At 39.4% G+C, this 15,690-nt stretch overlaps 2 protein-coding genes across 8 annotated transcripts in view; both read right to left on the reverse strand.

The window, feature by feature from the left end:
- The window catches only part of cnrip1a (cannabinoid receptor interacting protein 1a), a 12,688-nt gene extending 5,967 nt beyond the window's left edge, over positions 1-6,721 (reverse strand). Inside the window, exons 1-2 of the mRNA NM_001003607.2 lie at positions 6,492-6,721; positions 4,999-5,143 (exon numbers count right to left, since the gene is read on the reverse strand). Of these exons, the coding sequence (NP_001003607.1) occupies positions 4,999-5,143; positions 6,492-6,670 (324 nt within the window). The 5' untranslated portion in view covers positions 6,671-6,721. The remainder of the gene's footprint in view (positions 1-4,998; positions 5,144-6,491) is intronic.
- A 1,679-nt stretch (positions 6,722-8,400) lies between these two features.
- fbxo48 (F-box protein 48) lies at positions 8,401-15,685 on the reverse strand. Of its 7 annotated transcripts, none has more exons than NM_001328025.1 (5): positions 15,608-15,685; positions 15,222-15,357; positions 12,527-12,739; positions 11,585-11,612; positions 8,401-9,385 (listed from the first exon to the last, which is right to left on the reverse strand). In NM_001328025.1, the coding sequence occupies exons 2-5, from the start codon at positions 15,309-15,311 to the stop codon at positions 9,369-9,371; spliced, it is 348 nt and encodes a 115-aa protein (NP_001314954.1). In that variant the 5' UTR covers positions 15,312-15,357; positions 15,608-15,685; the 3' UTR covers positions 8,401-9,368. The 7 variants fall into 7 exon arrangements, with proteins under 7 accessions (NP_001314954.1, NP_001314953.1, NP_001314952.1 ...); XM_073949387.1 differs by having other exon boundaries at positions 8,450-9,385; positions 15,222-15,336; positions 15,608-15,673; XM_073949378.1 differs by lacking the exon at positions 8,401-9,385 and adding an exon at positions 10,948-11,088 and having other exon boundaries at positions 15,222-15,336; positions 15,608-15,673.
- Positions 15,686-15,690: the final 5 nt, after the last annotated feature.

Genomic DNA, 15,690 nt, shown 5'->3' on the forward strand with positions numbered 1-15,690 from the left:
GCTCTACAGCCCCGTCGCTATGTAACTGAAGAGTCAAAGGTGGCGTTTGTAATCACCCTTCTTAAGGGCAGGGCCCGTGATTGGGCAACAGCAGTGTGGGATGCACGTGCCCCTTTCTGTGCCATGTTTGAGGACTTCCGTGCAGAAATGACCAAGCTGTTTGACCGATCCGCCCAGGGAGATGAAGCAGCCTCCCAACTGGCCCAGCTGAGTCAGGGAGGACGCTCGGTTACTGATTATTTTGTTCTGTTCAGAACCCTGGCAGCTGCCTGCACATGGAATGAGGCGGCTCTTCGTGCCAGATTTAGGGATGGTCTGGATGACTACATACAAGATGAGATTGCCACTCATGACCTTCCCCGAGACTTTGATGCCCTGGTGGATCTCGCTCTTCGGGTGGAGGCCCGACTGCATCGTCGCCAGCATAGACGAGTCTCTGGTGCCTCATGGATGAATGAGGGCCCTTCAAATGATCCTCGCACCCCATTACCTACCACCTCACCAGAGCCGATGCAATTAGGTCGTCTTCGACTGACTGTTGAGGAGAAGCGGCTTCGTCTGGCTCGAGGCCTTTGCCTGTACTGTGGGAAGCCGGGTCACAGAGCATTGCAGTGTCCTTTAAAAGCTCCAGCCCATCAGTAAACCGGGGGATTCTGGTGGGCACTCTCCCTTGTTTCGACACCCCCACACAACGCACCTGTCTCCCAGTCTCAGTCCAGTTCAATGGATTGACTCACTCTTGTCCTGCCTTGCTTGACTCTGGAGCTGAGGGAGACTTTTTGGACAGCACCACGGCCAGATCTTGGGGCATCCCAGCCATTCCTCTCTCCTCTCCCATCACTGTGCGCTCCCTTAATGGGTTTGCCATCACATCCATCACCCACTCTACCCCCTCTGTAAGTTTGATAGTCTCTGGAAATCACCGTGAGGTTATTACTTTTTATTTATTCGACTCCCCGAGTGCTCCAGTGGTATTGGGGCACCCGTGGTTAAGTAAACACAACCCTCACGTTGATTGGTCAGGGAATTCTGTGTTGTCTTGGAGTCAGTCTTGTCTTGCTGTTTGTCTTGGTCCTGCTCCGTGTCCTGGTTCTGTGTCTCATGTGTTTCAGATGGAGAGGGTGGATCTCTCTGGAGTCCCGGTGGAGTACCACGATCTTCGCCAGGTCTTCAGCAAGTCTCGAGCCACTTCCTTGCCTCCGCACCGGCCATACGATTGTGCCATCGAACTCCTCCCAGGCACTTCTCCGCCAAAGGGTCGATTGTATTCCCTTTCTGCTCCTGAGAGAGAGGCTATGGACCGGTATATTCAAGAGTCTTTAGAAGCCGACCTCATCCGTCCCTCTTCCTCTCCAGCCGGGGCTGGGTTCTTCTTTGTTAAAAAGAAGGATGGTTCTCTGCGCCCTTGTATTGACTACAGAGGCCTTAATGACATTACTGTTAAGAACAGGTATCCTCTGCCTTTAATGTCTTCTGCCTTTGAGTTATTGCAGGGAGCCAAGGTCTTTACTAAACTAGACCTCCGTAATGCCTATCACCTGATCCGGATACGTGAGGGGGATGAGTGGAAGACTGCGTTCAACACACCAACGGGGCATTTTGAATACCGAGTTCTACCCTTCGGGCTCACCAATGCCCCTGCAGTCTTCCAGGCCCTGGTGAATGATGTGCTGAGAGACATGGTAAACAGATTTGTCTTTGTGTACCTTGACGATATTCTTATCTTTTCTGAGTCAGAACAGGTACACACTCAGCATGTCCGCCAGGTGCTACAGCGGCTGCTGGAAAACCAGCTGTATGTCAAAGCGGAGAAGTGCGTGTTCCACAGCAAGTCTGTTTCGTTCCTGGGGCATATTGTCTCGACGGAGGGCATTAAGGCTGATCCCGCTAAGGTAAGGGCCGTTGCCAAGTGGCCAGTCCCTGACTCTCGTAAGGCTCTGCAGCGGTTCCTTGGATTTGCCAACTTTTATAGACGGTTCATCCGGAACTTTAGCTCGGTCGCTGCACCCTTAACGGCTCTCACCTCACCTAAGGTACCGTTTATATGGCACAGTCAGGCACAGGAGGCCTTTGATATTCTCAAGTCCCGTTTCATCACTGCTCCTGTCCTTTGTCTTCCAGATCCTAAACGGCAGTTTATCGTTGAGGTGGATGCCTCGGAGGTCGGGATAGGCGCGGTCTTATCTCAGCGATCCTCTAGGGATGGGAAGGTGCATCCGTGTGCCTTCTTCTCTCACCGTCTGAGCCCAGCCGAACGAAACTACGACATTGGTAACAGAGAGCTGCTGGCGGTCAGGCTGGCCCTGGGTGAGTGGCGCCACTGGTTGGAGGGGGCGGCACAACCGTTCTTGGTCTGGACGGACCACAAAAATCTAGAATATATCCGTTCAGCCAAGAGATTGAGTTCCCGTCAGGCCCGATGGGCACTTTTCTTCGGACGCTTTAATTTTTCCCTCTCGTACCGGCCTGGGTCCAAGAATATAAAACCTGATGCACTCTCCCGCCTGTTTGATGTGCCAGGAGGAGAGGCTACCCCCGAAGCCATCCTTCCTAGAGAGGTGGTGGTGGGAACTCTCTCCTGGGACATCGAACGGCGGGTAGAGGAGGCCGTGCGAGGAGGGGGAGCTCCAGAAGGGTGTCCAGAGGGAAGGCTATTTGTGCCAGCCAGTTTAAGATCCGAAGTACTCCAGTGGGGTCATGAGTCCAGAGTAGCCTGTCACCCAGGAGTCCGGAGATCGCTGATCAATATCCAACAGCGATTTTGGTGGCCTTCAATGGCCCAAGACGTCAGACAGTTTGTATTGGCTTGTTTTGTATGTGCCCAGAATAAGACATCTAATCGGCCACCCATTGGTCTGTTACGTCCCCTTCCCATTCCCTCTCGACCCTGGTCACATGTGGCTCTTGATTTTATCACTGGCCTACCCCCATCGAGAGGTAACACTGTAATCTTAACAGTGGTGGACCGTTTCTCTAAAGCGGCCCATTTTATCCCTTTACCCAAACTCCCATCAGCCAAGGAGACTGCTCAGGCGGTAGTTGACCACGTCTTCCGGATTCATGGCCTTCCGATGGATGTGGTCTCTGACAGAGGACCCCAATTTGTCTCCCGGTTTTGGAAAGAGTTCTGTAGACAGATCGGGGCCTCTACGAGTCTGTCCTCAGGTTTTCACCCCCAGACCAATGGGCAAACTGAACGAGCCAATCAGGATCTTGAGAGAAGTCTCCGCTGTCTGGTGTCTCAAAATCCGGGCTCTTGGAGCCAGCAGTTGTCTTGGATTGAATATGCCCACAACTCCCTGCCGGTAGCTTCTACAGGTATGTCCCCTTTCCAATGTTCTGTTGGTTATCAACCCCCTTTGTTCCCCGCTCAGGAACCCGATGCCGCTGTTCCGTCTGCCTTGGCCTTTGTCCGAAGGTGTCGCCACACATGGAGGAGGGCTAAGGAGGCCTTGGCCCAGGCTTCCAGACGAACTAAGAGGGCGGCTGACCGCCACCGGACTCCTGCTCCCCTTTTTGTTTGTGGTCAAAAGGTTTGGCTGTCTACAAGGGACCTGCCTCTCCGTGTGCCTTCTCGCAAGCTGGCACCCAGGTTCATTGGGCCATACCGAATCACTAAAGTCTTGAGTCCAGTGACGGTTCGGCTCAAGCTTCCTTGCACTCTTGGTCGGGTTCACCCTGTTTTTCATGTATCCAGGGTAAAGCCTGTTATCAAATCCCCACTCAACCCTGTTACTTCCCCGGCTCCACCTCCCCCTCGTCTGGTGGACGGCACTCCGGTCTATACTGTGAAGAGACTCCTTGACCGGAGACGTCGTGGTCGGGGTTTCCAATACCTCGTGGACTGGGAGGGCTATGGTGCGGAGGAGAGGTCTTGGATTCCGGCACGGGACATCTTGGACCGGTCGTTGATCGTGGACTTCCATCGGCGGCGAGGTGAGCCCCTTCTGGGGGCGCCAGGTGGCGCCCCTGGGAGGGGGGGGTACTGTTAAGAGTATGGAATCACTTACCTGTTTGCGTTGTCTTTGTGTGTTTGGAGCACGTGGGTTTGTTTTGACAGCTGGCCACGTGCTTCTTGTCCGCGTGCTTTTTGTTTCCCCGCCTTAGAGACCTGGTAATCAATTTGCGATCCTCTCCTTCACCTGTTGCTGCTTGATTTCTCCCCTATTTAGTCTCCTCTCGTCTCTTGTCTTTCGTCAGTCCGTTTTGCATGCTCGTGAGGCTTGTAAGCTAATATCCATTGTGAGTAATCTGTCTTGTCGTGTCCTGTTTCCCCAGACTCCAAGCTCCTGCTTGTTTTGGTTTAGTTTTTTCTCTCCTTACTTTATTTTGATACTTTGTCCTGTCATCCGGCTCGCTGTGGTTTGGTCTGGCTGTCCCATTCTCACTACTGAATCTCCACCAAGGGAGAACGTCCAGCAGTACCCCGTAAGGCTCTTCTTCTCCGGTGCTGGCCGAGCGTCTGGTATCGCTCTATCGCCCCCTGGCGGTATTATCCGGAACTCCCCTTATTACTTTCATCTCTCCTTCTGCTGCCCAGTGAAGCCTTGGGAGCGCTCTCCTGCCATCTGGTGGTAGCGCCCGGAACTGCGCCGATTTCTGAGTCCAGTTTTTTGAGTTTTGAACTGCCTTTTGAGGATATTTTGTGTTTTTTTGAGAAGAATAAATTTGTTTCACCTGCATTTGAATCTGTTCCCTTTCTACCCTGACAGACATGTCATCTAATAGAAAGCATTTGATTGGTCAGAAGATTTAAAGAAATTCTGAAGTACAAAAATGATTCATTTAAGCAGAAGTGGCAAGCTAAAAATTGCATGTTTCTATCTTCTAAATGCAAATTTTGTCACTGTTTTTGGAGCACACTGGCTTACAGATATCCTTAAGACTAACATCTTGATAGTAACATCTTTAAAGCTTTAATTTCGATTTCATGGGAAGTTTAATCTTCGAAATGAGCAACTTAGCATCTACCCAACTCTATTGTGTTAATTTTGTTACCTCGATGGAGACCTGCACAGGTTGTCTGTCTCCACTCTTGGTGTGCGGGACGCCCTCAGTGTCGTAGTTGCCGATGTACACGATCTGCTCTTCATCTCTGGACTGCTCCTCCAGCGGGAAGGTCTTTCCTCCGATCCCCATCGTGCTGGAAAACACACGCAGACAAGCAGTGTATTTACAGTCAATCAAAGCCCGTGGTTCAGTTTTTAAATATTGTGTTGCACATGTAAAAATCAAGTTTATGGCACATATGTACATACAGTTGAAGTCTGAATTATTCACTACGCTTTGAATTCCCAAATAATGTTTAACAAAGCAAGGAAATTTTCACAGTATGTCTGATAATATTTTTTTCTTCTGGAGAAAGTCTTACTTGTTTTATTTCGGCTAGAATAAAAGCAGTTTTTAATTGTTTAAAAACCATTTTATGGTCAAAATTATTAAGCAAAATATTTTTTCGATAGTCTATGGCAGAGGTTCCCAAACATTTCAGCCCACGACCCCCAAAATGGCAATGCCAGTAACTTGCGACCCCCAATATCCTCTGAGGTGGTTAAAAAAACAGAAACCTTGCAGGCAATGGCACACACACACACACACACACACATAAACCCAAGTCTATTCTTTGTTTATTTTTTTAAATGTATGTGATTGCTGTAAATGGGCCAGAAAGTTTAACCTGGTGTTATAAAATCAACAATTGCTGTGACTTTAATGCAATGTAATTACCTTGCAATCCAATAGAACGAGTTACTATAAGCTACAATAGTAACTATAAAGTATATAGTAACTATAAAATACAAATTTTTTCTCTTTAGTAGGTTATGGATCAAATATAGTAATTCTTATGGTTTAATAAAAAAATTAATAGATTTTTGGAAATCACCAGGCGACCCCCCTTCATTGTCTCGTGACCCCCCGGGGGGTCCCAACCTCCACTTTGAGAACCACTGGTCTACAGAACAAACCATCTTTACACAATAGCTTGCCTGATTACCCTAACCTGCCTAGTTAACCTAGTTAAGCCTTTAAATGTCACTTTAAGCTGTATAGAAGTGTCTTGAAAAATATCTAGTCAAATAATATTTACTGTAATCATGGCAAAGATAAAATAAATCAATTAGAAATGAGTTATTAAAACTATTATGTTTAGAAATGTGTTGAAAAAATCTTCTCTCCGTTGAACAGAAATAGGGGGGATAAACAGGGGGTCTGGGGTTGTTTATTAAACATATTTTACATGTATTCGTATATATGATATATTTACATAATTGTATTACATTCTGTCGTAGGTTCAGACTATAAATATCGTACTGCACGTTCAAAGCAAAGCGGCTATACAGTAGGCTAGCATATACTGTACATATTTCTTACGTGTATATACTGTATCTATGTAATATATTTTATCAGGCAGGGTGCACCTTTCGACCTTGTTTCTAATGACAAACATATTATTTACATTGTAAAAGAAATCCAATATCAGACGGACTTACGTGGCCTCGGCGCTGCCCGGTTTCGTGATCACCTCGATTTTGTATTTCGATCCCGTCAGCAATTTGATCGTCCTGGTCTGTCCGAACCTCGTCCCGTCCACCTTATAAAACACGGGTCCGTCATTGGGCTGGATTTTCAACGAAACGGCGATGTTTATTACCGCGGGAACGTCAGCCATGACTGCTGGATAACGGAGGTCGGTGTGTTTCCAGGGCTCCCGGTGTCACTCGACGGATGCAGGACCGATGCTCCCAGGAAGCTGTTTGAGAGATGCCGTGACGTCATCATCACACATTATCACACCCATACCGTAATCCAGAGCATATTTATATCTGACAGATTCTTGGATTATTTTGATAGTTATTTTGGAAATATCACGGATACACAAGTACATTTTTCCTCTTGCTGTATTTGTGTTGTTATTTTATTTTTTTCTCTTTTGTTTCTACCTTTTTTCCACCCTTTTTATTTATATGTGTTTATATTATTTTACCTGATCTGTTATTATGATTGTTGCTATTATTTTTGTTTGTTTGTTTGTTTTATGTAAGATTGGGTTTTGTATGTCTGGCATATTTATATCTATATCTATAACATTTCATACCACTTTGGTTTTTTTAATTGCATAATAATAACTTAAAAAAATTTATGCATTATTAATATTTTAAATCTATTTCTAACTCTCTCACAAAAAAAGGCTTTGAAAACAACTTAAATTTGTAAATTATGTATATTTTTTCTTTATATGATGATGTATATCCCCTATTTATCTGTTTTACTTATTTATTTATCTATTTATTTTTTGGGTTATTTATTTATTTTCATTTCCTTCTTAATACTGTACTGTGATTGTATATTTTCGCATTATTCATAATAAAAAAATTATTTCAAACAGTAGAAGTGTCTTTATTATTATGGATTGCGCATGTCAACAAATGCGGTGTAAAATAGGATATATATAATGTTTAGATTTTTTCTACACGTGCTTTGTGTTCTAGGAATAATAAATATTGTAAATGGCTTATCAGGCATTAGATATACAGATCCTAATCCTATTGTGTTGTTGTCCATGATAACAGTCCCTGTCCAATGTGCTGAAACTGTGGAGTCGAGTAGGCCTAGCATCTGCTTTCATTTCATTTATACAGCGAGCTTGAAATATTGATATAAAAATACATGGTATTAACACAAAGCCACAAATATATTTCATATGGATTTTTAAAAATACAACGAATTTAAACAAACAAACAAACAAACAAAAAAAAAAAAGATTTTAAGGAGTGCATACATTGCTTATGCATTTGTATGCATTCTTTTCACATATCAAAAGTGTTATATTTATATTTAAAGCTGCACTTCTCCTGGTAGTTCACAAAAAATATTAATTTCATATAAAATAAGTGAACCTTACAAAATATTTTATTTTAGATAGTTTTCAAGAATTTTCTAATTTCCAATTAAAATACTTTAAAAGTAAAATAACTAAAACATAAATAAAAATATAAACATCTTTAAACATATATATATATATATATATATATATATATATATATATATATTATTTAACTATTTTAAACTATTAATTTATGAAAATGACAAGTTATTCATAAATTGTGTATCATTTAACCAGTATATTTATTATTAAAAGTAATATTTATATATACTATTTAATTATTACTTTGAATAAACTTATATTTGAATTTATTTTATTTATTTTTATATACTCTGAATAATTTTATATTATGTGATCATGCAAATTATAAACATTAATAATTATAAATAATAAATCTTACTTTTTTAAGTTGAGGTTTTCTAATATTTATATTTAATTTCAGCTTTGTGTGAAAGACTATAGTATTTGTAAATAAATCTTCTATTGCTTATAATGAAAAGGGAGCTTCACAGATGAACTTCACAAATGAACTTTTGTTGGAAATGGCATAAAAAATGCTGTTGATTGGCTAAATGTTGTTTTTAAAATCAAACATTCCTCTCATTTCCCAATATACAGACTTCTCATTGTATTTCAATGTCTGAAATAAAAATATTTACATGGCAAATATTTTAATAACAATATGTAAAGTGATTATATAGCGGCAAAGCAGACTGGAGGAGTTAAACGAGAGTACGATGCACTCTAATGCTGGCTTTCACACTATTCCTTTATGTTCATAATTTTTTTTTGTACAAATTTAAGTGGATTGAACATAAAACAATAATGTTGTCCTCCCAAAACTCAAGAATTTAGTAGATTCAGCTCATTTTAAATAAGTAGTTGAAACAAAAAATTTTTAAGTATGCATCAGATATGATTTTAAATAATATATTAGCTTTCATAAAATAACAGCTGCAAGGTTAAAGGCAAATCACTTTTGGCAGTTACTCTGAAAAAATAAAAATAAAATAAAATAAAATAAAATAAAATAAAACAAAATAAAATAAAATAAGAGCACAATTTAGTTGATCCATAAAAAAGAGCTTCTATCAATAAAATGATTGCATCAAATGAAACCTAAAAAACCTCACAAAGTCTCAAGCTAGCTAATACAACTCAAATTTGCCACATGATCCTCATCATCATCATCATCATCATGTTTTGATTGCCAGTCTTTGTGCTTGTTTTTTTTTTTTTTCGCAACACTGATTGTGGAACATCCCTTAAAACCATTTTCCCAGGATGCATCAAGTGCTCCAGTGGTGATATATTAGAGTCTGTAGATTTCTGATTTCTCTATCTCTCCAGCTCTGCCTCCAGTATCTCCCCCCAGGTCTCCACATCTAGAGGACACATGCTGTTGGCTGGAAGCTCGTCAGCGGAGCGGATGTTGCTGTATCGGCCCTTCAGCCACCTCCTCTTCACACAGCCTTTCCTGTAGTTACGCACGAGAGTGACCTGAAAGGGGAATTGCAGACATTAGTAAACGGCCAGATGATTCGTTCTGTAATCCATTAGATTTGCATTTAAACAACTGGCAGAAGTGAGTTTGAAATTTGATCAATAGATGAAACCAAAGCAAAAAATAAATGATATAGGTATGAACTATCATAATTCACAGTGTAATATATATATATATATATATATATATATATATATATATATATATATATATTCATTCATTCATTTTCTTTTCTGCTTAGTCTCTTTAATAATCCGGGGTCGTCACAGTGGAATGAACCACCAACTTACCCAGCATATGTTTTACACAGCCGATGCCCTTCCAGCTGCAATCCAGAATTTGGAAACATCCATACACACTCATTTACACACATACACTTTGGACAATTTAGCCTACACTATTCACCTACAGCACATGTCTTTGGACTGTGGGGACTCTGGAGCACCCAGAGGACCCATGGGAAGATCATGCAAACTCCACATGGAAATGCCAACTGACCCAGCCAAGGCTCAAATCAGCAACCTTCTTGCTGTGAGGCGAACATGCTACCCAATGCGCCACCGTGCAGCCCACCACTAATATATATATTTATGTTAATATATTATACACATATACAGTTGAAGTCAGAATTATTAGCCCCCCTGTTTTTTCCCCCAATTTTTGTTTAACGGAGAGAAGATTTTTCCAACACATTTCTAATCATAATAGTTTTAATAACTCATCTCTAATCACTGATTTATTTTATCTTTGTCATGATGACATTAACCGTAAATATTATTTGACTAGATATTTTTCAAGACACTTCTATACAGCTTAAAGTGACATTTAAAGGCTTAACTAGGTTTATTAGCTTAACTAGGCATTTTAGGGTAATTAGGCAAGTTATTGTATAATGATGGTTTGTTCTGTAGACTATAGAAAAACAAAATAGCTTAAAGGGGCTAATTAATTTGTCCTTATTTGTCCTTCTCCAAAAAATTAAAAACTGCTTTTATTCTAGTCAAAAAAAAAAAAAAAAAAAAATTAAAATCAAAGGGGGGCTTATAATTCTGACTTCAACTGTATATATATTTGTGTGTGTGTAAACCTGTATGCGTGTGTGTCTGCAGTTAGACCCCTTTGTATGCCTTTTTGTCTTTGAAGTAGACAAAATATTTTATTTATTAAAAAAAATACTATCATTATATATTACTATTACTATTTAGTATAAATTACAAAAACCTTATATTTAAAAAAATACATAAAATGTTATTTTAGTAATATTTATCTAATATTATACTGTTTAAATTTTTTTTCATTTATAATTTTTTAAAATGTTATATCTGTGATATACATTAGCATCATTTGCTACATTTACATTTTTTTTCTAAAACTTAAAATCTGTTTTATTTTAGCTTTATTTTAATAAATAATGTAATAGTAATAGTTAATAAAGTATCTATAAATATTAGAATAATGTTAATATAATAATAAAATGATAATATTATATTATTTATTTATTTATTTTCTTGTCGGCTTAGTCCCTTTATTAATCCGGGGCCGCCTCAGCGGAATGAACCGCCAACTTATCCAGCAAGTTTTTACGCAGCCGCAACTCATCTCTGGGAAACATCCACACACACTCATACACTACGGACAATATAGCCTACCCAATTCACCTCTACCGCATGTCTTTGGATTGTGGGGGAAACCGGAGCACCTGGAGGAAACCCACGCGAACACAGGGAGAACAAGCAAACTCCACACAGAAACGCCAACTGAGCCGGGGCTTGAACCAGCGACCCAGCGACCGTCTTGCTGTGAGGCGACAGCACTACCTACTGCGCCACTGCTTCGCCTATATTATATCCTATATTATATTATATTATATTATATTATATTATATATATTAGATCATATTATATTATATTATATTATATTATATTATATTATATTATATTATATTATATTATATTATATTATATTATATTATATTATATATTTGATCATATTATATTATATTATATTATATTATTAATAATTGTTCTGATCAACACTGATCAACTCAATAAATTTATGATTTTTAATTTAAGGAGGGTTAAAACATTTTTTTTTCATTTTGAATGAGATACTGTAATATATAGGAAGTGACATCATCTGAAAAAAACAGGCAAATTCTTTTCTCATCCAATCAAAATAATTAGTTGTAAACCTACATTGTAAGTTCACAGTTGAATTCCCTTTCTGTATTTCATGAGAGAAAAAAAAGAGCAGAATTAGGAGGAACATAGCAAGAGGAACTTTGTTTCCAGGCAGAAAATCATTTAAACGGACAGTTCACCCAAAACTGAAAATCCTGCCATCATTTATGTACTTGTTTCAAACCTGTTTAATTTATTACTTCTGATGCTGAACACAAAGGAAGATATACTGAAGAATGTTGGAAACAACAACATAAGGAATAAGTTGCTATGATTTCAGACACGCCCATGCAGAATGTAAATGTAGATGTTGTTGGTTTGCATTGACTCACAGCTCTGACTTTCATTTTCAAACCGTCTGCTAGTTATTTTATTTCCAAGATCTGAGGTGAACGATCTGCTGCTGCTTTCAGTAGTATTACAATAAATGTCATGTAATTGAAATACATTTAAAGTAACATTGGTTGAATTTAACAATGAATAAAGCACATAATCAGTACCTGAGGTGATCTTTGTCATAGTAGTTTATGCTGTTCTGCTGCGATGTTGTGGAAATAGAGACTGTTTCTAAAATAGAAGCTCTGCATGTTGCAGCCGCAAATGGTTAGGACAAAAACTCCTTTAACGTGGAAAAGACACCTTTTATTGCGTGTTGCATCACTGTGGTTAGAACATGGTGAAAGCATTTTGTAGTGTAAGCACATACAGTTTGTTGCCGATGAGTGTATATATGATATAATAATGTAGATCAATGGGATCCAGATTCACAAATTCCCAGAATGCATTGCGCTTCAACGGACACATTCCGACAACGTTCTTCAAGTTCAAGTTTGGGGATGCCATAAAAGTTCAGAAACACTTGAGTGAGAGTAAATGGTGAAGATTTTTATTTGTTTTTTTTGGCATTTCTTTTGGGTGAACTATCACTTTAATTGTAAATGTAATAACAACACAAACCTTCCACGAACACCCATCCAGCCGGTCCCCGTTCACCTCCCTCCGGCAAACCGCCAGCCCTGTGAGGCAGTGGCTCCTCCACAGGTGATCGCTCCCCTCGATGATGTCATTCCAGTGTTTACAGGTGACCGAAGCTCGACACAAACTCCTGACGTCCAGCTCACCGAAGATCCTCACGCTCATCTCTGCAGGAAGAGCCTCAGAGAAATCCCGCTGCAGCAGATTGAGGTAAAGTTAGTTTTGTATTCAGTGTTTCTCCCTAATAATATAACTAAACTTTTTTTTTTGTTTCAAATTCTAAATCATAGGTCTGAAACTGAATTCCTAGACGGCCACAGCTCTGCAAAGTTTTGCTCCAAAACTAATCAAATAAAACTGATCCAACTATTCAAGGTGTTCAAGACTATTAACCAGTTAAACTCTGCTGCTATTTGGGGATTTCCGCCTGGATTTTGCCTACCCAAATTTAAAAGCTTTCCAAATCCACATGCAGAGGTGTAAATGCAAAAATTTGGTATAATTTTAAAGAAAACCCTTTGAATTTTCATAAAACACGATTGAAAGTGTTTAAAATAACTGTATATGTTGTCTGTGTTATAATAAACACCTAAAAAAAAAGAGGCGCTTTTTATATTTTTTTATGAACTCAAATTTGAAAGTGTATACCTTTTAGGTTGTGTGTGGTCTAGCGTGCTGTAATTAATTTTGGTGGTTCCTGCACATGTCTGTAATCATAGGAAAATCGAAAAATGTCTCTACCATAATCTATGCAAAAGTTATTTTATTCCAACTCATGAGAGGTGCTGTACAAGCCACAGGGAGCGATCATTGTTTTCATATTTCACTCTTCTTTTGTTTGATCAAACATAATTCACTGTGTTTGGACCACATCAGACATATAAAAGGATTACTTATGCACATCACCTCAAAAACAGAGGAGAATGGCCCTGAAGGGTACAGCATAAGGTAAGAGATGACAGCTGTCTGTGCTATCTGGGGCTGCTTACTGATCATAAATGTATTGTTTTCACTTCTGCGCCATGGAAACACGGCGATTCATTCGGCAACTGTTTGGCATATGAATATAATTTAGTAAAAAGATTTCTAGAACCGTAAGAGCACTGGCATGAGCTTTCATTTGAGCTATAACTTGTACATGTGTCATATATGAACCACATGAAAATGAACCAATGTAAAATACCCAGCTCGGGTTTCCAAAATACTGTGTATTTAAGTGTAAATAACTTTTGTACAGTAGAATAAAAACCAAAGTGATGCATATGTGCATAAAATAAAAAGCGAAAGTCGATGGCCGGTACTGGGTCCGCAGAGTTTAACTGACTATTAAGCAGGTTTTAGTAAGAGGTAGTTGGAGCTTAGCTTTACAGAGCTGTGACCCTCCAGGAATTGAGTTTGAGAATATATTGTTCTAAATAGTGAAACCATATTATACACCAAAGACTATCAAAATACAACTTTGTCCAACTTCATAGTCAATTAAATAGTGCTATTGTTGTTTATTACATGCAATTTTAGACAGAATATTCAAAGTTGCATGGTAAACAGTATAGACACCCTTTCTCTCTCTCTTTATTCATTCCTTCATTGACTTTCTTTTCGGTTTAGTCCCTTTATTAATCAGGGGTTGCTACAGAGGAATGAACCACCAACTTATTCAGCATATGTTTTACGCAGCGGATTCCCTTCCAGCTGCAACCCATCACTGGGAAACTCTCCCTTTTTTTAACCTTCAAATACTAGGCATTTTCAACTTCCATTGTTACAACACACATAAATAAAAAATTAAATGATACTAATTGAAATGAAACACATTCGGGGGGTCAATCCATATAAATTGACAGACGTTTAGAGAGCTTTGAGGCACTTTTCGGTTTGTTTGTTTTACATGTTTTATGGGTTTACTATAGACACCATAGACTGTAAAAAGATAGGGATCCTGTCACATGTTGTCATTGTTCAAAAATAAACAACTGTGGGAATATTTTTTATTGTTTTATTTTTTTTTTATTAACCATAAGTTAAAGTACAAACCATGACGGCATATTCAACAGTCCAATACATATAGTATTAGAGTTGATTTAAAAGTACATGATTGGGAACAAAACACACACACACACACACACACACACACACACACACACACACACACACACACACACACATACACACACACACACACACAAATAAAAAATAAAACTCATTTAAAAAAAGGAGGTTGGGGGGGGGGGGGGGGGGGTGAGAGTCTTAATCAAGTAATATAAACGAGTCCAAGGTGTGTGAAAGTTTACGGGCATTTCTGTTCGTCATGAAGTGAGAAGTCCTTACAAACATCTTCAGATCATTCCTCCATCCATTAAAGTGGGGTTTCACCTTTACAAATTTGCATCTATGAATGAAGTGTTTAGCTAGAATAATTAGATTATTTACCAAAAAGTCTAGGTCCTTGCCCTTTAAAAATATACCAACTTTGAAAGTGTATATTTGTCTTTGTTTGTAATGCAGCCAGTACTGAAACTCCCTCCATAAATGTTTTTAGAATTTCACATTGAAAAAAAAAAATGTTCTACAGTTTCAATATCTTTCTCACAAAAGCTGCATGAATTGTTTTCCCAGTTAAACTTTTGATGTAAAAAAAAAATATTAGATGGATATAAAGTGGGAATGTAAACTTTACCTCAATCTGGAGCGGATCCTGAAGCCCGGAGCAACACCACCGGGTCAGCTTCTGGCCTGCAGACGGCGCTGCTGCTCCTTCTACAGACATTCTGCATTGCTCGGCCACCCCAAACCTTTATTAAACACCTGTTATTCTTATGACAGAAGAGTTCAATCACAAATCTAATGCTATTTAAGGTGTTAAAGTTTAAACAGCGAGTGTAATTAACATTCTAGGCCTAGTTTTATAAGCAGATGCACCGCCGACAATGTAAATCTAGCTAAACAAAGACTAGAACAGATTTTAAAAAACAAACCCAAGATGTTCGCGTTTATATGTCTATTTGAGGTACGATAGGTAATGATATTTGTGAAAATATTGTGGTAATTTGTGAAAATTCATACCGAAAGCAGCGCTGACAGCTGAGGGTTTAAACGTCTGGTTTGTTTACCCCAGAAACGTCACTAGACAAGCCTCGCCCCGTACT

Source organism: Danio rerio, chromosome 1 (assembly GCF_049306965.1).
Source record: "Danio rerio strain Tuebingen ecotype United States chromosome 1, GRCz12tu, whole genome shotgun sequence".
NCBI lineage: Eukaryota > Metazoa > Chordata > Actinopteri > Cypriniformes > Danionidae > Danio > Danio rerio.

Bases quoted from the DNA above. Each gene is read 5' to 3' on its own strand.
- fbxo48 (NM_001328024.1), bottom strand. From the start codon at position 15,311: ATGTCTGTAGAAGGAGCAGCAGCGCCGTCTGCAGGCCAGAAGCTGACC. The intron at 12,740-15,221 runs GTAAAGTTTACA...AATCTGCTGCAG, and splicing joins AGGATCCGCTCCAGATTGAG to CGGGATTTCTCTGAGGCTCT. The intron at 9,386-12,526 runs GTTTGTGTTGTT...TTCCCCTTTCAG, and splicing joins TGGATGGGTGTTCGTGGAAG to GTCACTCTCGTGCGTAACTA.